The 25242-nt window shown below is 50.5% G+C and overlaps 1 protein-coding gene across 1 annotated transcript in view; it reads left to right on the top strand.

Annotated features, from left to right (window-relative positions):
* Window positions 1–536: 536 nt before the first annotated feature.
* Window positions 537–25242, top strand: part of POLRMT (RNA polymerase mitochondrial) — a 36412-nt gene continuing 11706 nt past the window's right edge. The window contains exons 1-16 of the mRNA XM_063147097.1: window positions 537–644; window positions 2121–2216; window positions 3369–4102; window positions 5766–5896; window positions 7250–7439; window positions 8796–8945; window positions 10167–10328; window positions 12971–13141; window positions 13540–13779; window positions 14187–14969; window positions 15736–15858; window positions 16265–16387; window positions 18119–18298; window positions 19136–19222; window positions 19929–20042; window positions 25109–25161. Of these exons, the coding sequence (XP_063003167.1) occupies window positions 596–644; window positions 2121–2216; window positions 3369–4102; window positions 5766–5896; window positions 7250–7439; window positions 8796–8945; window positions 10167–10328; window positions 12971–13141; window positions 13540–13779; window positions 14187–14969; window positions 15736–15858; window positions 16265–16387; window positions 18119–18298; window positions 19136–19222; window positions 19929–20042; window positions 25109–25161 (3386 nt within the window). The 5' untranslated portion in view covers window positions 537–595. The remainder of the gene's footprint in view (window positions 645–2120; window positions 2217–3368; window positions 4103–5765; window positions 5897–7249; window positions 7440–8795; window positions 8946–10166; window positions 10329–12970; window positions 13142–13539; window positions 13780–14186; window positions 14970–15735; window positions 15859–16264; window positions 16388–18118; window positions 18299–19135; window positions 19223–19928; window positions 20043–25108; window positions 25162–25242) is intronic.

Below are 25242 nucleotides of genomic sequence, written 5' to 3'. Positions count from 1 at the left end.
AATAAGTATGTTTCAGCCAAGATAAGTTCTGACTTAAAAATTAAGAGGCGACTTTTTCTTTGCTGATATTTCCTGTTTGGAGGGGAGGACACACCGATAACCCCCAATCATTAAAGCTGCATTAAAATCTCCACCCCTTAATTAATTAATTAATTCACTAATTAGATTAATACTCTGCCCGATATCATAAAATGTTCTTAGAAGGGATATGTTTTCTATGGGCAGCTTTCACTTCCCTCCTCCCTGCTCCCATTGAGTTCAGCGGTTCTTACTCGCAGGAAAGCGCATGTATAGGAGCGCAGCCTTAAAAAAAAAGATCTTCCCTAAAGCAACCCGGAAACCGCCTATAAAAGGAAAAAAAAACCTCTCTAAAGTTTTTCTTAGATCTATGCATGCTTGCTCTGCCCGCATGTGCTTCTCGCAGCGCCTTCTGGGAGTCGTAGTTCCATTTCCTCTCCTCGGAACCCGAAGCGGGCAGCTTATTGGCTGGAAGGGGGAAAGGGTGGGCGGGGACGGCCTCGCGCGTGCGCAGTAGAGGAGAGCCAATGTGGGGAGGCAGAGAGCAGGAGCCGACATGCGGGGGGCTTAGAGGGGCATGTCGGGGCTCAAGCTGCAGGGGGCGCTGCTGCTGCTGCGGGGGGCAGGTGAGGAGCCCCGAGGGGGAGGGGGAAGCCATTGGGGAGGCCCTCCCCCCACACACATGCAGGAGCTCCTCAAATGGGGAGGGGTGGGGGTCTGAGCCCCCCTTGCCCTTGGGGAGGGGTCTCCTTGCCCCTTGAGGAGAGGACTGCCCCGCCCCCAGGAGGGGAGTGAGCCCCTCCCTCTCCTTGCCCCTTGAGGAGAGGACTGCCCCCCCAGGAGGGGAGTGAGTCCCTCCCTCTCTTTGCCCTTGGGGAGGGGTCTCCTTGCCCCTTGAGGAGAGGACTGCCCCACCCCAAGGAGGGGAGTGAGCCTCTCCCTCTCCTTGCCCCTTGAGGAGAGGACTGCCCCCCAGGGAAGTGAGCCCCTCCCTCTCCTTGCCCCTTGAGGAGAGGACTGCCCCCCCAGGGAAGTGAGCCCCTCCCTCTCCTTGCCCCTTGAGGAGAGGACTGCCCCGCCCCAAGGAGGGGAGTGAGCCCCTCCCCCTCTTTGCCCTTGGGGAGGGGTCTCCTTGCTCCTTGAGGAGAGGACTGCCCCCCCAGGGAAGTGAGCCCCTCCCTCTCCTTGCCCCTTGAGGAGAGGACTGCGCCCCCAGGAGGGGAGTGAGCCCTTCCCTCTCCTTGCCCTTGGGGAGGGGTCTCCTTGCCCCTTGAGGAGAGGACTGAACCCCCCCCCCCCCCACACACACATGAACAGGGGAGTCATCCCTTTTCCTCCTTGCCCTTGGGGAGGGGTCTCTTGGCCTCTTAATGAAAGGACTGACTCACCCCACCCCGGCAGGAGGGGGATGAGATCCTCATCCCTTGGAATGTGGGAGGGGGTCCTTGTCCCTTAGTGAGGGGGGCTAATTGCCCCCCTCCCCTGTGAATGAGGCTAGTGAAGCCCCCCCTCTCCTCTCTTGCAGTTGGGGAGGGGACTGAACCCCTCTCCCTTCTTGGAATTGGGGAAAGGAGTCTTTGCCCATCCCTGGGAGGGGTTGACCCAACCCAACCCCCCTGATTCAGCACTCTCCGAGTCTGGCACCCCGCTCTCTTTTTGAAGGACGCGCCTGTGCTGCGTAGCTCTTGCTTTGCAAGCACAAAGTCCCGGGTTCAATTCCTGTTTTCACCAGTTAGGAGGCCTGGGGCATAGCTGACCGTAAAGCCTCCTCTCTTGTAAACCTCCAGAAAGCTGCTTGCTGGTCAGAGGAGACAATCTTGGTCTGGATCGACAAATAATCTTAAACGTTGCTTCCTGCGTTCCCGTTTCATGTTTATTCGGAGGCCATGAGGACTAGCGCCTTACTTGATATTTAGGGAGAGGATTGTAATACAAAAAAGGGTCACAGAGCCCAATGGGGAAAGAATGAATTCAATCCGAGTCCGTGACAGGACTTTGTGGGGAGCTGAAAAGTCCCCTCCTAGAGAATATCAAAAATCACTTTGTGCCGTTTTTTGGGAGCGGCCTGCCCCATAATGCAAATTATTCCCATTGCCTTGCAGAGAGTCTGCAGACTAGGCTGAGGAGTTACTCGTCAACCAGAGCCAAGGAGGAAGCGCGGAAAAGATGGGTGTGTGAACAGACGGAACTGCTGGAGGGTGAGTTTTTAATTTTGTTTTAAAGGTTCATTCACACAGGGCGGCATATTCAGGACAATAGGGTCACCCTCACCTATTCATCCATTTATTTTTTAATTCTGCGGCTTGCCTGAAGCAGCAGGACGTGGAAAATAAATCATAATTTCCTGGTAGATCTGTGGATGGTTTCCAGTAAACCAAACCAAAAGCATTTCTTTAGCCTGTAGACACTCCTATGTAAAACGAGGATAAATTTAGACATGCGGGATAGATTGAACAGAATCTATGCTGCAGTGAATCGTAAAGACATAAAATACTAAACATACGTATGTCACGTAAAATCGGCAACTGACATTGCATTAAAAACAGTCTCCGTTCCATTTATCTCCCAATAACCAGGACCCTTTAATTATTTGTGATCTCCTAATAGCCGCTGCAAATTATTTGAATGTCGTGCCTAAAGTGAACTCATGACAGAGGTAGGATTTGAACTGGGGTCTGGGCTACACCAGCAGATAAACTCTAGGAAAAGCTTTACAAAGACTTTATAGGGTGCAATCTTATACCTGTTTAGATAGAAAAAGAAATCCTACAACTCCCAGCATTCACAGCTGGGGCATGACGAGAATTGTAGGACTTTTTCCTGTCTTAAAGGTGCACAGGAATCGCGCCATTAACTTTATTCTTTTAATACCTGTGCCACTCTGGGCAGTTCACAAAACCAAACCTAAATCCACAAAATTCGGTAGCGAAATAAAACGCAATATTAAAACATTGAAAAGTTTCAGACGTGATAAGACTGGGATAAAAACCGAAGTAAAAGCCAGGATCTTAAAACACACAAACTCATTTAAAAGAAGAAATTGAAAGATTAAAAAGGCTGGAAGCATAAAAAGATCTTCATCTGGGCACTAAAAAGACCACGATGTAGATATTTAGGGCTGCAGTCTCAAAACACAGACTATGATTTATTTAAAATAGAACCTCGGAATAATTTGGGGATCCCCGAAAGCCATATCCAGTCCCTCCACTCCTACCTACACTGATCAGTGGTTTGGGGAAGCAGAACTGAAAACTGAAAAACATACTAAAACAACGACAGGAATAATGAAGCAATAAACTTTTAGCTCACGCTACAGCCTCGTCGCTCTCAATTTGTTTCATTCGTTGCAGTGCTAGAGGCTAGAGTGAAGCAACTACGAGCCGACAATGTATCAGAGGTGGCCATCGACAGAGTCCACATGTGTGGATCCGGCCGGAGGAGATTGCTTCAGCTTGCCCCCCCGCGGACGGTGGCGGCGCCTGGTCTGGCACGGAATGAGCCCCTCCCAAAGCGTGACGAACGGGGCGCTTCCCAGCCCAGCCGCTGGATGGAAAAGCTCAACAAGGAGAAGACGATCAAACACAAGCGACTTCTGCGGCTCGAAGCCAAACTCTCGGCTGCCGAGACGAAGCCTGCTTCGGATGCTACCTCGGGCTCTCGGCCGCTGCTTCGGGCTCCGAAGCAAACCCCGTCTCGGCTCGGAGCGGCTGACGAGAGCGTCTCCAAATCGCCTGCGGGAAAGGACCGCCCGAAAGCAGCGAAGGGGCGAGCCACGAAAAAGCAAGCCCCCGGTGCGACTCCAGGCTGCCGCGACGACCGTGAGGGCTCTGCGGCCCCTGAAGATGTGCAGGAGCATATTCTGAGCCAGGACGCTGCCGTGGCGATGTCCCCCGCGGAAGGGGAAGGCAGGAGCTACCAGAGAAACGTTCAGCTCAACATCTTAGCCTACCTGGACACCTGCATTTTCCTGAACCAGCTGGAGCGAGCGCAAAAATGCCTGATGTTCTATCACCGGGCTCACATGCGGCGGAAACTGCTGGACATCTCTATGTACAACCTTGTCATGCACGGATACGCCAGGAAGGTGAGTCGCGTGGCATTCCCCTGGCGGGGGGGCTGCGTACGCACGGGGTTCCTGGATGTCTTTTTAGCACAGCAGCCCTGTGAGGTAGGCAAGGTTCACAGGTTACCTCTCTGGGGGCTTCTCTTTCAATAGGGAGGGATTTGAACCCAGGTCCCCCACGATCCAACATCATGGGTCAGGAGGAAGGGCTTTTAGGACGGTAGGGTGGTGTAGTGGTTAGAGGGTGGGACTGCCGGTTCAAATCCTTCCCCCCCCCCAACTCCACCACAAAGTGGCTTCCGCCGGTCGCCCTCTTTCAGCCTGAACTACCTCGCAGGGCTGTTGCGAGGGTAAAATGTGCATATTGGGGCAGGGGAATAAACTCTGGATTTTGTTTTTACTGTGTTTATATGGACGCTCAGTAATAATAATAATAATAATATTTATTTCTTGCCCGCCTCTCCCTCTGGTTACAAAAATATAAAATACATAAAACTGATTAAAAACATGAAACCAACACAGTATTAAAATCTCAAAATCTTTTAAGACATCTTAAAAACCGACTGGGTAGACCTGCTGGAAGCGACCCGTCTTTATAGCTTTTTTTAAATTCAGAAAGGCTATTAAGCTGACGGAATCTCTCCCGGCAGGCCATTCCACAGCCTGGGAGCAGCAGAAGAGAAGGTCCTCTGGGTAATGGTTGTGAGGGGCGGGCAACCGGCTGGACCACCGCTCCCATCATCCCCGCCCATTCGCCGCCCTGGCAGGGGCTGATAGGTGCCGTAGTCCCATACGCCTGCCTTTCTCGGTTCGGAAACTACCGTTGGTGCAGAATGCAGCTGCCTGGAACATGTAACATCCGAATCTCCGAACCCAGTTCTGAAATGCTGGTTTCGACCTCTTAAAGCCTTCCTTGACCTGGGTCCAAGTTACCTGAAGAATCGTCTTCTCCCATATCTGCCTCCCCTGCACTCTGGGTCATTAATAGCGTCTGTTAATCACTCGTCAGTGCAAGAGAGCAACTTGTTATTAATAATACTATTATTATCAATAAGTAGATTTATATGCTGCTTATGCTATTTAAAAATCCGGTAAGAGCCAGTGTGGTGTAGTGGTTAGAGCGTTGATTTGTGTTCTAGTCTCCACTCGGCCGTGAATCTCACTGTGTGACCGTGGGCCAATCTCTGGCTATCACCCTAACCTACCTCACAGGGTTGTCGTGAGGATGACACAAAGGAAGATCAAGCCCTCCTCGCATGAGGGGGAAAAGCGGGATATGAATGTAAAAATAATTTAAAAATGGATATTATTTTTAAAACCAACATGGGTTGATAATTGGGTTTTTTAAACAAACGAACAGCATTTGTTTCGCAGAAGTTTGCAATGTTTTTTCCCGGATTTTAAGAAAGCCGTGAAGCCTGATCTCTTCCGGCAGGCGTACCCCGTTGAATTTTAAGATGCCTTTTAATAATGTGCTGCTTTTAACGATGTATTAGTTTTTGAATGTTTTAATTATATGTATTTTACGGCGTTTCAATCTGTGTTGTACCCCGCCTCGCTCGATCCGGAGGGAGAGGCGGGTATCCAATAAATATATTATATTGTATTTTATCTTGGACGCCGCCTTGAGAGGGCTCTACCCCAAAATAGTCGTTTCGGTTAAAGAAATATGTTCTCGCCTTAGGGTGTTCTGCACCAGGTGGGCCAGCTTTTCAACCTCTTGGACGAAGCCAGGCTGAAGCCCGACCAGAACTCTTATGTCGCCGTCCTGAGTTGCATGGGCCGCTCCGGCACGCACTCCCACATCATCGCCAGGTAAACGGCTGCACCGCGCACAATTGTCAAGCGAAGAAGAGGGCCTCCCGGAAAAAGCGGGAACCGGGAAATTTTCCTGCCCCGATTCGCAAAGAGGCGTTTGGGTCCGGGAGAAAAGGTCCTTTTGCGTGGGAACGCTTTCTGACGCTCCTGAGCGCGATCTGATACCGCGCGTTTATTTAGCTTGTAAAAATGGAGAGAAAGGATAGACATGACTGTGGTATGCAGAACGATAGAGGCGTACAGAATTATACTTGGTGTGGATAAAATGGATAGGGACACATTTTTCTCCCTCTCCCATAATACTAGAACCCCACGAAGCTGATGGGTCGGAGATTAAGGAAGGACTTCTTCACACACCACAGAGTTAAACTATGGAACTCACTACCACAAGATGTAGTAATTTATCCACCCATTTGGATGGCTTTTGAAGGGGGGTGGATAAATTCCTGGAGGAGGAGGAGGTTATCCGTGGCTATAATTATTATTGTTGTTGATATATTTATTTGTATCTGCCTTTTGCCCAATACTAGCCCTGATGGCTCTGTGTTACCTCCAGTATCAGAGGCAGTAAACCTATGTACGCTAGTTGCTGGGGAACATGGGTGGGAGAGTGCTGTTACATTTGTCTCCTGCTTGTGGGCTGCTCTGGAAGCTGGAGCTAGTGCAGAACGCTGCAGCTCGGCTGTGGTCTGGAGCTGCCCCTTTCCAGCATGGAACTCCTCTGCTGAGGGAACTGCACGGGCTGCCTATTCGCTATGGGCCAGGTTGAAGGTTCTTGTACTTGTGTACAAAGCCCTAAACAACTTGGGACCAGGATACCTGAGAGAGCGCCTTCTCCCTTCCCAACCTGAGGTCATCTGAGGGCCTGCTCCTGGTGGTCCCACATAGATCCATCCTCCGATTGGAATCCACCAGGGGCAGAGCCTTCAGCGTGGTGGCGCCCCTCCTGTGGAACTCCCTGCCTCTGGAGGTCAGGCAAGTGCCAACCTTGTACTCCTTTCGGCGCCTCCTGAAAACATCTTTATTTCTTTAACATGCAGCCTTGGATTTCTGTTTTTGCTTCTTTTATATTTTGTTTTAACTGTTTTATTCTTTCTTTATTTTCATGCTCTGAAATTTTTCAATGGGGAGCGGTATATAAATATTCTAAATAAATAAATAAATAAATAGCTGTGTGAACAGAGAGCGCTGGACCAGATGGATGTTGGTTTGATCCAGCCTCAGGGCTCTTCTGATGTTCTTCTGATTGCAGTCCAGCTGACTGGAAGTCGCCGTTTGGGCCTGGTCATCCACACGACCCACCCCTAGGCTTCGTTCCAGCTCATCCCGTGCGGTTTCCTCACCCCACAGGTGCCTCCAGCAGCTCACGGAACACGGCTTACGCCTGGAGGATCTCTTCCGAGACGCCGCGTTCGAGGGAGACGAAGCGGAGATGGCCCTCAGAGCCATCCGGAGCGTCAGGCCGGACTTCTGCCCTCCGCCACCTCTTCACCAGCACGATACCTGTACGGTTCCCCTGCTGCAGAATTTCTACGCGAAGGTGAGCCACCGTATGTGTGCGTTAGAGGCCTGGGCACAGGACGCACTAACCCCTGTGTCTGTAGGAAAGTACCTTTTCGCACGGCCTCCCTGGAAGTGGAAATGTTATCCCTGCTCGTACGGAACGGATACTGGCATAATTTGTGAAAAATAATAAATTACTTACAAAAATTATTATTATTATTATTATTATTAATACTGCCCCACAGCTGAAGCTCTCTGGGCGGTTTACAGAAGTTAAAAGCAGTGAAGATTAAAAAGAAATATACAAAACGTAAAACCAAAGCAAGCATAAAATACAACCAAAAACAGACAATATCCATTTAAAACAACTATTCTGGTATCAGTTAAGAAACTCAACATAAGCTGTTAAATGCCTGGGAGAAGAGAAAAGTCTCGATCTGGTGCCGAAAAGGTAACAACGTTGCCACCAGGCGAGCGTCATCGGGGAGATCATTCCATAATTGAGGGGCCACCACGGAAAAGGCCCACTCTCCCCGGTTGCCATTCTCCGAGCTTCAAGTTATTGTAAAATTAACTTGACGTATAGCCACAGGGGCCTATGTCTCTGTGTAAATTGTTTGAAACATTTTTTTAATTTATTGCATCAGGGCAAAATACTTTGTATATCAATATTTCAATACATACGTATAAAACATTTCTTCTCAAAAGAATATATATCGTATCTTACTTGTAGGAAGATGTATTTACTCCTTGTTGTCCTTACCAGTTTTTCCAGTATGTGTTTTAAATGTCTACAATCCCCAGAAGAAGGCCTTGAAAAGATACAGGCCGAAACGCGTCGGGCTCTTGAACCTAGAAATTAAAAGTTCTCCACCCTGAGAATCTGCTTCTCCCGTTTTTTCACCTGAGTTGAAACTCAGACCAAAACTTTAAACCTGGCCTGTTAGTGAATAGGCAGTCAATGCAGCGAAGGACTTGCATGCTGAAAAGTAGCAGCTCACGGAATAACGGGCTGAAGTTACAGGAAGCCAGATTCCGGCTGGATATCAGGAAAAACTTCCTGACTGTTAGAGCAGTATGACAATGGAACCAGTCACCGAGGGAGGTGGTGGGCTCTCCCACACTAGAGGCAGATGGATAGGCATCTGTCAGGGATGCTTTAGGGTGGATTCCTGCATTGAGCAGGGGGGTGGACTAGATGGCCTCGTAGGCCCCTTCCAACTCTGCTATTCTATGATTCTATGACAACGGCTGTGCTGCTGCGCTACCTCCAGCTTCCGGAGCGGCCTTCAAGTCGGCCCCACGTAGAGCACATTGCAGTACTCCGGTCTTGAGGTTACAACCTCCTGTACCACTTAACGCCTGTATTTTCCGTTTTGGGTTTCTCCCCCAGTGGAAGCCTGTCTCCTACCCCAAGCTGGATTTCACGGCCCAAGACTTGCGGGACCAGTTCCGGGAGCAGCTGGCCCTGGAAGCATTGGAGACGGTCACCATCCAATCGGTGGAGAAGGACAAGCCTCTGACGGAACGGGTTGTCCGAGCGGTAAAAGCCGTGCGGTTCGGGGTCGTCGGGAAACCGGGCGGCGGCTGGGGAGAAGGAAGGCTGTGCCATTTCGGCCTTCACCTGGGCTGAGGGAAGCCGCAGGTGTGAGGAATGTCTGGCTGGACGTTATTGCCTGCCGGGTCTGCTTTAGCTTCCCGGTTTGGTGCCGGGTCCAAAATACTAGCTCAGGCGAGGGAGAGGCAGTGCAGTGCAGCGGTTAGAGTGTCGGACTGGGATGACCCCACTCGGTCCCTGCCTCTCTGCCCTAACCTACGTCACGGGGTTGTTGTGAGGATCAAACCGTGAAAGCCGCTGCAGGTGAAGGTAAACGATAAAATAAAAACGAGTAAATAAAAGAGAAATTGGCAGTATTTTGGTCTAACGCTATATAGGAGGAGCCTCCAGCCCGCTGGACCAGACCCAAACCTCGATTTAGTCCGGTAACCAGGAATCCCAGAAACAGGACACAAATGTGGTGTAGTGGTTAGAGCGTTGGACCGGAACTCGGGGGACCTGGGTTCTAGTCTCCGCTCGGCCATGAAGCCCACTGGGTGACTTTGGGCCGGTCCCTGAGTCTCCCCCACAGATTTATTATTATTATTTATTTATTTCATTTCTATATGGCCCCGTAGCTTTCTGGGCGGTTTGCAACAATTGATAAAAACAGAAAAAAAGGCGAGTCAGGGAGAGACATGATATCACCCAGAGGAGGGCCAGGATCTCTTCTCGGTCCTCCCAGAGTGCAGGACACGGAATAAGGGGCTCAAGTGACGGGAAGCCAGATTCCGACTGGATGTCAGGAAAAACGTCCTGACGGTTAGAGCAGTACGACAAAACATCAGGAAAAACGTCCTGACGGTTAGAGCAGTACGACAAAACATCAGGGAAAACTTCCTGACGGTTAGAGTAGTACGACAAAACATCAGGAAAAACGTCCTGACGGTTAGAGCAGTATGACAATGTAATCCATGACCTTGGGAGGTGGTGGGCTCTCCCACACTCGAGGCCTTCAAGAGGCAGCTGGACAACCATCTGCCAGGGATGCTTTAGGGTGGATTCCTGCACTGGCCAGGGTCCTGTTGCACTCGTGTCCTCCTGGTTGGCCACGGTGCAAAAGAGAAGGACAACCCATCCCGTTCCTCGGCTCTCGGGCAACAAGGAATCAGGCCTCGTGTGAGTTAATGATCCATTTCTCTCCCTCCACCCCCTCTCCTTCTGCAGCGAGAACTTCTGGCCGGGCTGCGTTCCCACTGGCATGAGTCTCTCCTCCGGAGCCTGCGGGAGTCCAAGCTCCACATGGGACAAAGGATATCGGGGCAGCTCAGCCTTTATCCCTTCCTTTGCGTGCTGGAGGACGAAGAATACGTTGACATCTTGTTGCGGGTAAAGCTACGTCGGGGGGTTCCCCCAGAAGGGGAGGGCTGAGAGGCGAGCCGGCAAACGCAGACAGTTAGCGGCTTTTATTCGTTGATCTCTTTGCTCGCGACATTTCTGCCCAGGCGCCATGGGGTAGCCATAGCCAAAAGAAGGGTTTAATCGTCTTGGGGTGGGTGGCAAGGGAGTGAAAAAGACAGTAAGCAAATGCACGTAGTGGCTCTTCTTTCTTCGTAATAACCAGACTTAATGATCAGATGGAATGGCTACCAAAGGAGTCCGTTCCAGGCGGAGGGCCCCCAAGGCCGTTTTTCCCCAGGCCTGGCCGATGGAGGGGGCTTTGCTAGCTCAACTTTCCCTCTGATGCTGTTGGAGGGAATGGCTACTGATGGAGGCTGTTCTGGGAGGGAAGGAGCCCAAAAATGCTGAGCCAACGGCACGGGCTTTACCGTCTCACCACTCCCTCAGATATCTGAGGCAGATGGATAGGCCTGGCCGATGGAAGGAGCCTTGCTCGCTCTACTTTCCCTCTGATGCTGTTGGAGGGAATGGCTACTGATGGAGGCTGTTCTGGGAGAGAAGGAGCCCAAAAATGCTGAGCCAACGGCACGGGCTTTACCGTCTCGCCACTCCCTTGGATATCTGAGGCAAATGGGTAAGCCATGACGGTGGCCTGGCTGATGGAGGGCGCCTTGCTATCTCAGCTTTCCCTCTGATGCTGTTGGAGGGAATGGCTGCTGATAGAGGCCATTCTGGAGTGGTTTTACCAGGCTAGGCTGATGGGTGGGGCTGAGCTATCTCACCTTTCTCCCCTCTTCCCTGTCTCATGCTGGCAGGAGAATCCTGGGAGTTGTAAGACTTTTTTCCTATCCGAACATGCATAGGATTGCACCCTGAGTAGTTTCTCAGGGGGACTGATGGAACGGCTCTGTTTCGCTCTCCCCCCCACCTCCCCCCCGCCCCCGCCGTACAAACTGATGGACCATAGATTCATTTCAGCCATAAAAGAAACCTGGGGAAAGGGCCTCGATCCGTCCCTACGTATGTCAGCCCTTTGTTTTCAGTCTGTGTTACTTTGAATGAATACTGCCTTTGTTTTTAAAATTAATAATAATAATAATAATAATAATAATAATAATTATCCCGCCTTTTTCCCAATACTGGGCCTCAAGGCGGCCTTACAAAATTTAAAACATATACATTTTAAACCTAGGAAAAGAAATGTACTTTTTTTTTTAAAAAAAATACATTGTTATTATTATTAATTGCATTTTTATACCGCCCAATAGCTGAAGCTCCCTGGGCGGTTCACAAAAACTAAAACAATTCAAAGTATAAAACAAACAGTCTAAAAAATGATATAAAATCCACATTAAAACGGATTAAAACATACCATACCTGATTAAAACATCTTTAAAACATCCTGAAAACATTCTAAAATTTCACTGGATAGGCCTGCCGGAATAGATCCGTCTTTATTGCTTTTTTAAGTTCTAAAATACAGGAAGAAGAAAGTGCAAGGGGACAGGAGCAGGCAGAAGAAACATCATGGCCTGCTCCTGTTGGACTCTCTCTCTCTCTCTCTCTCTCCCTCCCTCTTCCCTCCTGAACTCCTGTTCCTTGTGTGTCATGTCTTTATTAGACTGTAAGCCTGAGGGCAGGGACTGTCTTTTTTGCTAAGTGTAAGCCGCTCTGAGAGCCTTTTTTTGGCTGAGGAGCGGGGTAGAAATATGATAAATAAATAAATGAATAAATAAAAGACTGTCAAGTTGAGGAATCTCCTCCGGCAGGCCATTCCACAGTCTGGGAGCAGCAGAAGAGAAGGTCCTCTGGGTATTATTATTATTATTACTATTATTATTATTATTTATTTATATAGCACCATCAGTGTACATGGTGCTGTACAGAGTAAAACAGTAAATAGCAAGGCCCTGCCGCATAGGCTTACAATCTAATAAAATCATAGTAAAACAATAAGGAGGGGAAGAGAATGCCAACAGGCACAGGGTAGAGTAAGCAGGCACAGGGTAGGGTAAAACTAACAGTAGAAAGTCCGCACAACATCAGTTAAAACATATTAAAACATTAAACGTTTAAAATACACGACAGTTTTACAAGTCCTTAACATAGATGGAGGGCCAGATGATTCTCCAAAGGCCTGCTGGAACAACCAAGTTTTCGCCTGCTTCCGAAAGCCCATCAAGGAGGGAGCCAGGGAAGAGTGTTCCAAAGCACGGGAGCAGCCACCAAGAAGGCCCTGCCTCCCGTGTTCCCACCAAGCGCGCCTGTGAAGATGGTGGGGCTGAAAGAAGGGCTTCTCCAGAAGATCTCAAAGCTCGGGCAGGCTCATAAGGGAGAAGACGGTCTTTCAGATAACCTGGACCCGAGCCATATAGGGCTTTAAAGGTCATAACCAGCACTGTGAATTGTGCCCGGAAACAGACTGGAAGCCAGGGGAGCTGTTTTAACAGGGGAGTTGTCTGCTCCCTGTAACCAGCCCCGGTCAACAATCTGGCTGCAGCTCTTTGAACCAGCTGGAGTGTCCGAACACTCTTCAAAGGCAGCCCCACGTAAAGCGCGTAACAGAAATGCTCCAGCGGGTGTAATCCCACTCTCTGAAAATCCTCTCCACCCACCCTTTTATTTTTCAGAGTGTCTCTCTGATCCCTCCGCACGGGGAGTCCCTCATGGTTTTGGCCCGGGAACTGGGCACCAAAGTCTACAACAGGTACGTCATTCAGAAGAAATCCAGGAGTCATTTGGTGGAGAAAATCCAAAGGATCTACGAAGACTACGTCCAGCTTCTCGCCAAGGATGGTCAGGTAATCATTCTTGGCCTGCGTCACGGTCTGGGGCCTCCCCAGTTCACCACATCCACTGGTCCCAAGACTCCATCTTGGAGGCCCAGGTGCCGAATCATGGAGGGGGTTGTTTTGAGCTGAAGTTCACAGCGGGGATGTTGGACTCTTTTCAGCCTGAGAGCCGAATTAAATTTCAGACTTCTCGTGCATTCTAGTGATAAAGGATAAAGATAAGAAACGAGACGGGCCTTTGCCCGCAGGCTTCCAAACTAAAAGACACGACACAAAAGGAAAGGCAGTCGGGAGGGAGAAGGAAAAAAGCAAATTCAGGCACTAGGTTCTTGGTTCCTTGCTCTGGTTGGCCCTGCCTCTAAGCAACAGAGGCGAATGTTTTAACCCTTTCTCTCTCTCGCCCACAGCCGGATAACTTCCTGCCGCGGGAATACTGGGAGAAGCTCACACTAGAAGCCGGCTGTAGGTCTTCTCTAGTCAGCAAGGAGCACGCCTGGCCCCATTCCCTCCTGGTGCAGCTGGGCCTCCACCTGGTGGAACTCATGGTCCAGGTGTTGAAGATGGAAAGCAACCTCCTGACCCCGGGGATGGAGCAGAAACTCATCCCCGTCCTGTACCACGTCTACTCTTTCCGCAGCGGCCGGCAGGTAGGCAAAGCGCAGAGGCGCGGTCGCCACGCCCGAGGGGCGCCCGGTGGGTCCGGATGTGCGCTCTCTCTCAGGAGGAGGGCCAAAGAGACCAGGGTGTGGCAGGCACCAGGCCCTTGAGGCATTTCACCCTTTTAGAACTTTTTGTTGTTGTAAACACGCGTAATCCGGGAACCCACCAAATGATTGGCGGTTGGGGGAAGGGGGCGGAGCCAGGGGAGAGGGGGCGTGGCCGCCCGGTCCATTCCAGGAATGCCGGATCTGGCCCCTGGGCCAGAGATTTCCCCGCTCTTGCTTTAGCCTCCCCTACCCCGCAGGGTTGTTGTTGTCTGGGTCACCTCGACCGCCCCAGAAGGCGGAGCGAATCCCCGTTAGAAACGCTTCCCCCCGCTCCCCCGTTGCTGCAGATCGGCTTCATTCGGCCGCACCCCATCCTGACCCGCCTGCTGCTGGAGGCCGCCGAGAGCAGCCTCACCTTCGACGCCTTCGCCATCCCCACCCTGTGCCCGCCGTTGCCCTGGGTCTCCCCGCACTTCGGCGCCTACCTCCTCAGCCCCACCAAGCTGATGCGCTTCGTGGACGGGGCCTTGCAGCACCAGGCGCTGCTGGAGCGCTGCCCCCGGGGGGACCTCTTCTCCGTCCTGGACGCCCTCAACCAGCTGAGCGGCTGCCCCTGGAAGGTCAACGGCGCCGTCCTGGACGTGGTCGTCGCCATCTTCAACGACAAGGGCGACGAGAAGCTGGGCGTCCCCCCGCCGCTGTCGGAGGCGCCCCAGCCCGCCCGCCGCTCCCCCGGAGGGGGGCCCCTCTCCAAGCTGGCCCTGAAACAAGAGATGGCCCGCTGCCGCAAGAAGGCGGCGGAGATGTACAGCCTGCGGATGGACACCCTCTACAAGCTGTCCATCGCCCAGCACGTGAGGGAGCGGGTCTTCTGGTTCCCCCACAACATGGACTTCCGCGGGAGGACATACCCGTGCCCGCCACACTTCAACCACCTCGGCAACGACCTCATGCGGGCCATCCTCCTCTTCGCCGAGGGGAAGCCGCTGGGGCCCCGGGGACTCGACTGGTTGAAGATCCACCTCATCAACCTCACCGGGCTGAAGAAGAAGAACTCCCTCCGGGACCGGCTGGGCTACGCCGACCAGATCTTGGCCGACATCTTGGACTCGGCGGACCGGCCGCTGACGGTGAGTCCGCAGGGGAGCGTCACCGGGGAACGCCGGGGCAGGGGGCGTCGATACGGTCCGGGCGCAGAACCTCTTTCGGTGTGGGGCTAAAGGAAGGCCAGAGTTGACCTGGAGGCCCAAAATTCTGCCCCTTGGGAGCTGGTTCAGGGGAGCTGAATTCTTCTTCTTCTTATTATTATTATTTAAAGCATTTTTATAGCACCGCCTCACCATTTCTGGCATCAAGGCGCTTTACAATAACATATAAAACAATTCCGTTCAAATCCTACCTTTTGCTCTCCAGTAACTTTTACATGACATTATAGATTATTACATTACATATTATTACGTTATAATTATGTTATATTATATTCATAGCCAAATTGCTCCCAGGGCGGTTTGCTGTAGAACGCAAACAACGATAAAAATCAATGCAATACAACGAAACAAAACTAAGCGTGTCCCGTCACATCTGTGGCCAAAGGTCACAGTGTGGACCACTGTTCGGGGTGCCAGCCATGCCCTCTCCAAGTTGCTCCATTACGTGTCCTTCCTCCATTACGTTACTCCATTACGTGCCCCGCAACAGCTGGTCATCATTCCACGTCTGCCGAGCATATTAGTTCTCACTGCTCTGTTTTGGAGTTTCCTCTACCCTTATGCTTCCCCCCCTGACTATTTTGGGAGTACTTCTGCCAACTTCAGGGTTCCATCGACTTCCGGTCGCCTCCCCCTGCTCCACACGCATGGGTGTTTTTCAAGTCTGCTCTCTCCGCTTCTCCTGCAGGGCAAGAAGTGGTGGATGAGCACGGATGAGCCTTGGCAGGCGTTGGCGTGCTGCATGGAGATCGCCAAGGCCGTGCGGTCTCCAGATCCAGCTGCGTACGTCTCCCATTTCCCCGTCCATCAGGTAAGTAAGTGTGCGAGGCGCCAAGGAGGCCTCCGTTCTGTGCGTGGGCAGGGGGCGGCATCGCAGGCTCCTTCCTTGCTCCCCCTGGGGCCAAATCTTAGATGAACTGCTCTCGCCACTTAAGGAATACCTGCAGCCCTCTAGGTGGGCGACTACAAGAGACAGGGCCTTCTCCGTGGTGGCACCCCACTTTTGGACTAAACTCCCCAAAGAGGTTCGCCTGGCATTACATTATCTTTTTGATGCCTGGCAACGAGCTTTCTTTCCTCCCAGGCATTTAGAGACCTAATTCCAGGTTGTTACGGCTGCTTTATGGATTCCGCCGCTGTTTCTCGTTTGGCCTCTCTTACGTTCCCGGGCTGTTAAATCGCCGTCCGGTTTTCCCAGCGCCCTTTTCTCCTCCCAGGACGGCTCTTGCAACGGGTTGCAGCACTACGCGGCGCTCGGGCGCGATGTTGTGGGTGCCGCCTCGGTGAACCTGACGCCCTGCGACGTTCCTCAGGATGTCTACAGCAGGGTGGCTCAGCAGGTGAGGCGTCCAGAGTCGTGGGATGCCCGCTGCGTGGAGATTATGAAAATCTCGGGGTCGCGGTGGACAGCTTGATGAAAATGTCAGCTTAGTCTGCGGCCGCTGTCAAGAAGGCAAACGCTATGTTAGGCATGAGAAGAAAAGGAAATGAGAATCAAACTGCCAGTATCATACTGCCTTTATACAAATCGAGGGTGCAGCCAGACTTAGAATACCGTGTGCAGTTCTGGGCACCTCACAAAGGATATTATGGAGCTGGAAAAAGTGCAGAAAAGGGCAACGAAAATGATTAAGAGGCTGGAGCATCTCCCCTAGGAGGGAAGGTGACAACAGCTGGCATTGTTTCACTTGGAGGCCGAGGGGAGACATGATAGAGGTGGACAAAATTATGCCTGGTGTGAAGAATGTGGAGAGGGAGACATTTTTCTCCTTCTCTCAAAATACTAGAACCCAACGGGGTCATATCCCATGAAGCTGATGGGTGGGAGATCCAGGACAGATCAAAGGAAGGGCTACTTCACACAGTGCATAGTTGAATTATGGAACTCACCACCACAAGATATAGTGATGGCCACCAATCTGGAGGGCTTTCAAAGGGGGTTGAAGCAATTCCTGGAGGAGGAGGAGGAGGAGGAGGAGAAGGCGATCAAGGGCTACTAGCCCTGATGGTTGTGTGCTACCTCCAGTTTCCAAGGCAGTCAGCCTGTGTGCACCAGTTGCTGGGGAACATGGGTGAGAGGGTGCTGTTGCACCATGTCCTTCTTTGTTGGCCCCTGGACAATAGCTGGTTGGCCGCTGTGTGAACAGAGTGCAGGACTAGATGGACCCTCGGTCTGATCCAGCAGGGCTCTTCTGGTGCTCTTACGTTCTTAGCCCAAGTTCAGAACGCTTAACTCGGCGCATTCAAGGAGGAATCTAGGGCAGGGGTGTTGAACTTCACAACTGCGGGCCGTGTCCGGCCCTCTGGGTTTCTCAGTCGGCTGTGCCCTGTTTCCCCCACTCTTTTGCCGGTCTTCCAGCTTCCCCCTTCCCCATTCTAAAAGGTTGGAATCCCTCTCCTAAGACAGCTACTGGCCATAAGAGCTATAAGCCAAGACATGCTGCCCCTTGACCTTTGGTGACGCCTATCGCTGGAATGCTCCCACCCCACCCCGAAAACTCCTCTGAAATTTAATTCGGCCCTCGGGCCGGAAAGAGTCCCAACATCCCTGCTGTGAACGTCAGCTCACAAACACGCCCCTCCATGATTCCGCACCTAGACCTCAAAGATGGAGTCTGGAGTTCCAACCTGGTCCCGATCGAACTGGGACCAGTGGGTGTGGTGAACTGGGGAGGCCCCAGACTGTGACGCAGGCCAAGAATGATGACCTGACCATCCTTGGTGAGAAGCTGGTCGTAATCTTCATAGATCCTCCGGATTTTCTCCACCAAACGACTCCTGGATTTCTTCTGAATGGCGGACCCCTTGTAGGCTTTGGGGCCCTGTCGGCCAAGGTCTGGAAGGACTCCCCATGCGGGGGGGACCGGGCACACACTTTGAAAAATAAAAGGGTGGGTGGGGAGGCGTGGAGGATTTTCAGAGAGCAGATTCTCCATTCTGTTGCACAAAGAAATAGGGATGGATCGAAGCCTTTCCCTCGTCTCTTTTACGTCTGACACGAAATTCGGCCGCGGGCTCAACAAGGAGTGACTCTCAACGCACTCCTGCTTTGCGCTTTCCTCCCGCCACAGGTGGAGGTGTTCCGGAAGCGCGACGCTGACGAAGGCGTCAAAGTCGCTCAGGTTTTAGAGGGCTTCATCGGCCGCAAAGTGGTAAAGCAGACGGTGATGACGGTCGTGTACGGGGTCACCCGTTTCGGGGGGCGCCTCCAGATCGAGAAACGCCTCAAGGAGATTGATGACTTCCCCCCGGTAAGCATTTTTCTCGCCGCAGCCACTGCACCCTCCCTGCTGCTTCCTTTTTTCCTGTCACTGTGATGCTGCAGCAAGAAAGGCTAATGCGATTTGGAGCTTTGATGCAGCAAAATCGGCTAATGTGATTTGGAGCTCTGGTGCTGCAGCAACGAAGGCTAATGCGATTTGGAACTCTGATGCTGCAGCAATGAAGGCTAATGTGATTTGGAACTCTGATGCTGCAGCAACGAAGGCTAATGTGATTTGGAGCTCTGGTGCTGATGCTGCAGCAATGAAGGCTAATGTGATTTGGAACTCTGATGCTGCAGCAACAAAGGCTAATGCGATTTGGAACTCTGATGCTGCAGCAACAAAGGCTAATGCGATTTGGAACTCTGATGCTGCAGCAACAAAGGCTAATGCGATTTGGAACTCTGGTGCTGCAGCAATGAAGGCTAATGCGATTTGGAACTCTGGTGCTGCAGCAATGAAGGCTAATGCGATTTGGAACTCTGGTGCTGCAGCAACGAAGGCTAATGCGATTTGGAACTCTGATGTTGCAGCAGTGAAGGCTAATTGATTTGGAACTCTGGTGCTGCAGCAACGAAGGCTAATGCGATTTGGAACTCTGATGCTGCAGCAACAAAGGCTAATGCGATTTGGAACTCTGATGCTGCAGCAATGAAGGCTAATGCGATTTGGAGCTACTTTAATAGAGTTCCATTGTAGGATGTCATGGTTCCCCTTCATCCTGCGCTTGTGTGCATGTCCTTCACACCTGAGCTGTCCCCCTACCCTGCCCCATAATGGTTCCCTGGCTCTGCCCCTAATCTGTCTCACCTTCCTTCCATCCAGGAGTATGTCTGGGAAGCGTCTTCTTACCTTGTCCGTCAAGTCTTTAACAGCCTCAAGGAGATGTTTTCAGGGACCCGTGAAATCCAGGTAAACTGTTTTTCATCAAACACTTTGAAAAAATTAACCATCACACCATAAATTCCCCCAACTCTGCTTGCTATTTCTCTCTCTCTCTCTCTCTGTGATGGACTCTTTAATTCTCTTTCTCTCTCCCTGGGGCTGCAAGACGACATTCTAGGAATCTAAGCGTTTGTTGTTTTTGAGTTTAAGAAAAAAGATTCTTGTCCTTAAGGCTGCAGAGAAGTTTTCAAATGTTCAGGTGATGCTTGTGGCTGAAGCTCTGTTGGCGGCGGGCAAAGACGAAACACATGAAAAATACAGCATGCAGAGTTTAGAAACCATTTACGTAAAAACGCAAAAGCAGACACACAGAAACAACGTATATCTAAAAGCGACTTTGAACAATCAACCAGAACCAAGAGACAAATCCAGGATCAATTACAACTGAGAAATTGATTGAGAAAAGAGAAAGGTGCTGAAACAATAACAGTGTAGGCGTCAGGTCGGCTTTGTTGGGGAAATCGTTCCAGAATTGGGGGGCCACCACCGATAAGGGCCTTCTTCCTTCTTGCCGCCTTCTGACCTTCCCTCGGAGGAGGCACCTTAGAGGAGGTTAGTTGTTGAGCGTAGTGAGTAAAGGGCCCCGATTCTCATCTATTGGTCTCTGTTTTCGCTATGCCGGCAGTTCCCACCTCCCAATAGCCGTGTTCACCGGTGCCCTTCTCCCCCGCAGGACTGGCTAACCCAAAGCGCCCGACTGATTGCCCAGTCTGGGCGGACAGTGGAGTGGGTCACGCCTCTGGGATTACCCATTATCCAGCCGTACCATCGCTCGAAGTCCACAGTGGTAAGCCCAGAGGGCGTTTTGCTTTCTTTTCTGTATTCAAAAATTGGGAGTTTCATCTTCATCCTTTCATCTTCATCATCATCATATATTATTATTATTCTCTCTTTTCTTGCTCATGGCGGATTTTCTAGACGGACATGATGTGCTTTTACTGATTCAGGAATTTCCTGACTATTGAACATGTTTTCAGTATGACTGCATTCCGGATGTTGGTGTGGATGTATTTTAGTAGGCTCAGTATCTGAAGGTTTTCTGTGTAGTTTTTTTATATATATGATACCGGTGACTGTTATGACTAATGTGGAATAATTGTGACCTTTTCCTGTTGCCATAGTTCTTTAACTTCCATGACAAGTAACGTGTAATTCTTCTCTCTTTTCCACAACGTTTTTGTCATTAGATATTGCTATGTCGATGAGGTAGGTGTGTTTTTCTTTTTTTGTCTATAACTGTTAACATCTGGTCGTTTGCAAGGTATTGTCTTGTCCATGTGAATTGTTCTGTTCTAGATGAATTGTTCTAGATGAACATGACAGGCTTTGCCAAGTCATGTTGTCTTTTACGGATTCAGTAATTTCCTGACGTTTGAGCCTGTTTTAAGTATGACGGCTTTCTGGATGTTGGTGTGGATGTACTTTGGTGGGCCCATTTTCTGAAGGTTTTCTGCAGAGTTTTTTGATGTGATGCCGGTGACTGATGTGACTAACAGAATTATTATTATTTACATTTATATCCTGCCATTTTTCCTCTTGCAAGGAACCCAACACAGCTTACCCTTCTCTTCCTCCTCTCCACTTTATCCTCACAACAACCCTGTGAGGTAGGTTAGCTCACCCAGTGAGAACTAGAACCCACGTCTCTCCAGTCCCAGGCCAATGTACTAACCACTACACCACAGTGCCTGTTGCATTTGTGCGCTGCTTGTGGGACTCCTAGTTACCTGCTGACACTGGATTAGATCAATATTTGGGTCCGATCCAGCGGATGGGGGTGGAGGCTGCTTTTATAAAGTATTAGACTGAAACATGTAGTTCTCTTAATTATTTATGTTTATTTTTTATTATTACATTTACGTCGCTCCATTTTTTCTGCAAGGAGCCCAAGGCAGCTTATATGATCCTCTATTTTATCCTCACAACAACCTTGTGAGGTAGGCTGGGCTGAGAGTCAGTGATTGGCCCAAAGTCACCCAGTGAGCTTCACAGTCGAGTCGGAGATTCGAACCCGGGTCCCCTGAGTTCCCCACCCCCTTCAGTGCTCTTAACCACTAGACCACACTGGCTCTCACGCCACACGAAACGACCCCCCATCACTCATCCAGTTTCTACATTTTAAAAGAAAAACGCTCTAAACAGCTTTTGAAATGGGAACTGGTTTGGCATAAAATGCCAGCTTCACTCCAAAATCAGAGTATGCTACCGTACCACTTGCAAAACGGGCCGGACCCAATCAGGAACAAGCCAGAAATAAAGGTGCAGAAAAGGGCAGCTGAAATGACTCAGGGGCGGAAGCATCTCCCCTAGGAGGGAAGGAGGCACCAGCCTGGGATGATTTAGCTTGGGGGGAAAAAGGAGTTTAAGAGGAGACATTGATGGAGGTGGACAAAATGATGCCAGGTGCGGAGAAGGTGGATATATAGGGAGGCATTTTTCTCTCTCTTCCGTAATACTAGAACCCAACACGGTCATCCCATGATGCTGATGGGTGGGAGATTCAGGACCGATCAAGGAAGGACTTCTTCACCCAGTGCAGAGTTAAACTATGGAACTCACTGTAGTAAATACTCACGCACACATCTGAGGGTTGAGGGTTGAAGTGACTCGAAGTGACCGAAGCCACAGAGTTTAAGTGGCAAAATCCTTGCTCCTTCTTCCCCCCTCCCTCCTGGGTGAGTCAACGCCCATTGTCAGGTTTGGTTAAGGTAATTAACTTTTCTCATTACTGGTGTTTGCTAACCAGCTGTCTTATCATGTGTGTTCCTGGGATTATGCTAGAAGTTGACCAGGATGCAGACGCACTGATTGCAAGCCAATAGCCAATTACTGAGATACGGGGTTTTGTCATTTCCACCTTTCCTTATCTCCCGACAGTGTGCTGTCCGCCAAAGACTCCAGGCTTTGTGACACCCCCACAACTCACCACCACAAGATGTGGGGAGGGCCTCCAATTTGGATGGCTTTCAAAGGCGGTTGGCTACTAGCCCTGATGGTTATGTGCTGCCTCCAGTATCCGAAGCGGTAGGATTATTTACACCAGTTGCTGGGGAACATGGGTGGTTGGGTGCTGTTGCAACGTGTCTTGCTTTGTGGGTCTCTGGTTGACAGCTGGTGAGCCACGGTGTGAACAGAGTGCTGGACTAGGTGGACCTTTGTTCTGATCCAGCATCAGGGCTGTTCTTAGGTTCTGATGTTCTCAATCAGGAGTTCAGAAATCCTCACTCCGTCCTGTTGGGAATCACTGAGCCATCTACCCCACCCTGCCCTGTTTCATCCACCTAACAACCCTGCGAAGTAGGTGAGCTGCAGAGCGACTGTCTCTCCCCCCCCCACGCCCACTTGGTGAGCGTCGTGGCTGGGCCGCGATTCGAACTCGCCTCTTGAGCCGCCGACCTGCGACGTTGCATTTTCAGGCAAAGGAGACAAGGAGGAGGAAACCATCAGCCATTCATGGTTTTATTTTCTTCCCCGTCTTCCCGGGGGAACAGCGTCGGAGTTTTACGGCTTCTGGCCGTTTGGGAAAGAGACCGAAATTCAGGACTGAATGGCCCATTTGTTGCTGCTTTAGCGCTTCTGCCGGGCAGATTCCTGGATGGCGTTGAGCACTGCCTCAATTCAGAGCCCTCACCTGCCCCCTCAAAAAAGGACAATTTTCTTCCCTCTGATTTCATTTCATTTATTTATTTATTTATTACATTTTTATACCGCCTCATAGCCGAAGCTCTCTGGGCGGTTCACGAAAATCAAAACCGTAATAAAACAACCAACAGGTTAAAAGCACAAATACAAAATACAGTATAAAAAGCACAACCAGGATTAAAACCATGCAGCAGAAATTGATATAAGGTCAAAATGCCGCATTAGAACAGTAAAATTTAAGTTGAGATTAAGTGTTAAAATCCCGAGAGAATAAAAAAAGGTTGGCGACGAAAGGGAGTACAGTGCAGGCACCAGGTGGACCTCTGTGTTGACGAGGTTAACAAATCGCTTTTGGGGAGGCGAGTTTAAAGACAGGCAAAGCTCCCCCCCCCCACGGTGATTTAAACCCATTTTTCCCCTTCCTCTTGCATCCCTAGTTAAGCACTTTAATTCCTTGTGACATCCAGGCTTAGTCTGAAACCCACTTAAAAGAAACTCCCCCCCCCACATTTGAATTTGAATAGGGTCCCCCCATCCCTGGTTTGCTCTATTCCCCACCCACCCCCAGAAAGACCGGGGGGGGGGGCGGGAGACACGCTAGGGCAGGATTTGAGCTGCCAGCAACGTTGGGAGGCAACCCGCAACCCGTTGCATAAAAGCCGGCGAGGACAATGGGAGGGTGGTGACTCAGCGTTTTGCAGCGGGAGAAGGGTGAGTCAGCAGGCGGGGGGGGGGGACGTGACTCAGCGAAAGGGGTGGGGGAAGCCAAGGTGACATTTGCCGAGAAGAACGGAACGATCGCCGCGGCCCCCGACGGCCGGTGAGAAACGAGAACGGAGGGAATCCATCTCGGCTCTTCTTTTTTCTCACCCTTTCTCCTGTATGAATCGTTCGTTACCCTGACCCTGTTTCCCCTCGAGACTAGGAGCGAATACGGTTGAACTTTAGAAACGAGGGCTTTCAAAAGATAATGCCGGTTATTTATTGGTTAGGTGTGTGTCCCATCGTCCCCCGACCCCAGGGTGAGAGCTACGTGGCTCTTCCCCCCCCCCTCCTCAGTTGATCAATCTGGCTGTCTTTTTTAAATTAATTGCCTTGGGACAGCAAGTGCACTCCGGGCTCACCCGTTGGTCAGGGAACCGCCGGGAAGCTGCACCCTGTGACTCCTGGGAAGAATAGAGGAGAGTCCACCCCCAGTCCCTATTTTTTGGCCAGAGAAGGAGCAGCTGCAGGGAGCTTGCTTCAGCGTTCCCTGCTAGAAAGAACACCAAAAAGAACTCTGAAATGAAGAACTGAGTTCTGCTTTTCTCCTCATCCCTCCCAAGGCCTTTTCCTTTTGTGTCGTGTCTTTTAGGTTGTAAGTTTGAGGGCAGGGAATTGTCTCATTATTAATCTTTATAAGTCTCACTGGGAATCTTTTTTGGGCAGAAGAATGAGGTGTTTTTTGTTGTTTTAATGTTTTTGATGCTGATGCTGATAATGCCGATCATGAAATATACTGGAATAGAACAATTCATAGGGACAAGACAGTACCTTGCAACTGACCAGACATAACAGTTATAGACAGAAAAGAAAAACACACGTACCTCATTGACGTAGCAATACCTAATGACAAAAATGTTCCCTTTGGCTCTGCAGTCCCATCCTCACAAGAACTCTTTGAGGTAGGCTAGGCGGAAAAGGGGTGTGTGTGTGTGTGTGTGTGTGTGTGTGTGTGATTATGGCATAAGAATCACCCAAGGAAAATCATGGCTGAGTGGGGATTTGGACCAAGGTCTCCCCAGTCCTGACACTCTATTCACTGTTCCCATTTGCTCCCTCCCACTCCAAATCTGAGTTTTTCCAATAGTGCGTCTGCTGCGTGCTTTGGGAGTGCAAAATGTGGAATCTAATGGCGAATCCGGCTTCCTTAGAATCTCCACTTCTGCTTGGCTTTTCTCCCCCCCCCCCACCTTTTAATGTCAAAAAAACAAAAACAAACCAAGTTTCTAGCCCTCAAAAAGGATGATTGCCTATCAGAAGGGCTCCTCATTGCAGAGAGCAATTCCTGCCCTCCATGGCTATATTGTGCCTTCATTTCGGGCCCGGCTTTGTGATTGCATTCTTCTCTTCAGCTCTGTCCTTTCTCGGAGGACCTGTCCTCAATATATCCTTTAATCACCCGTACCTTCTCTCTCTCTCTCTCTCTCTCTCTCCTCCTTCTGCAACCAGGTCAACAGCAGCATGCAAACGGTCAATCTGAAATCACAACACGACATCAGCCAGTGAGTACCCAGGTTTATTTCGGGCGCAATCTGATGCATGTTTAGACAGAAAAAAAGGCCCACAAGTCCCAGCTATACTGG

Source organism: Elgaria multicarinata, chromosome 23 (assembly GCF_023053635.1).
Source record: "Elgaria multicarinata webbii isolate HBS135686 ecotype San Diego chromosome 23, rElgMul1.1.pri, whole genome shotgun sequence".
Lineage (NCBI taxonomy): Eukaryota > Metazoa > Chordata > Lepidosauria > Squamata > Anguidae > Elgaria > Elgaria multicarinata.
Note: the sequence above shows the minus strand (reverse complement) of the source record. Positions and strands in the feature narration are given on the sequence as shown.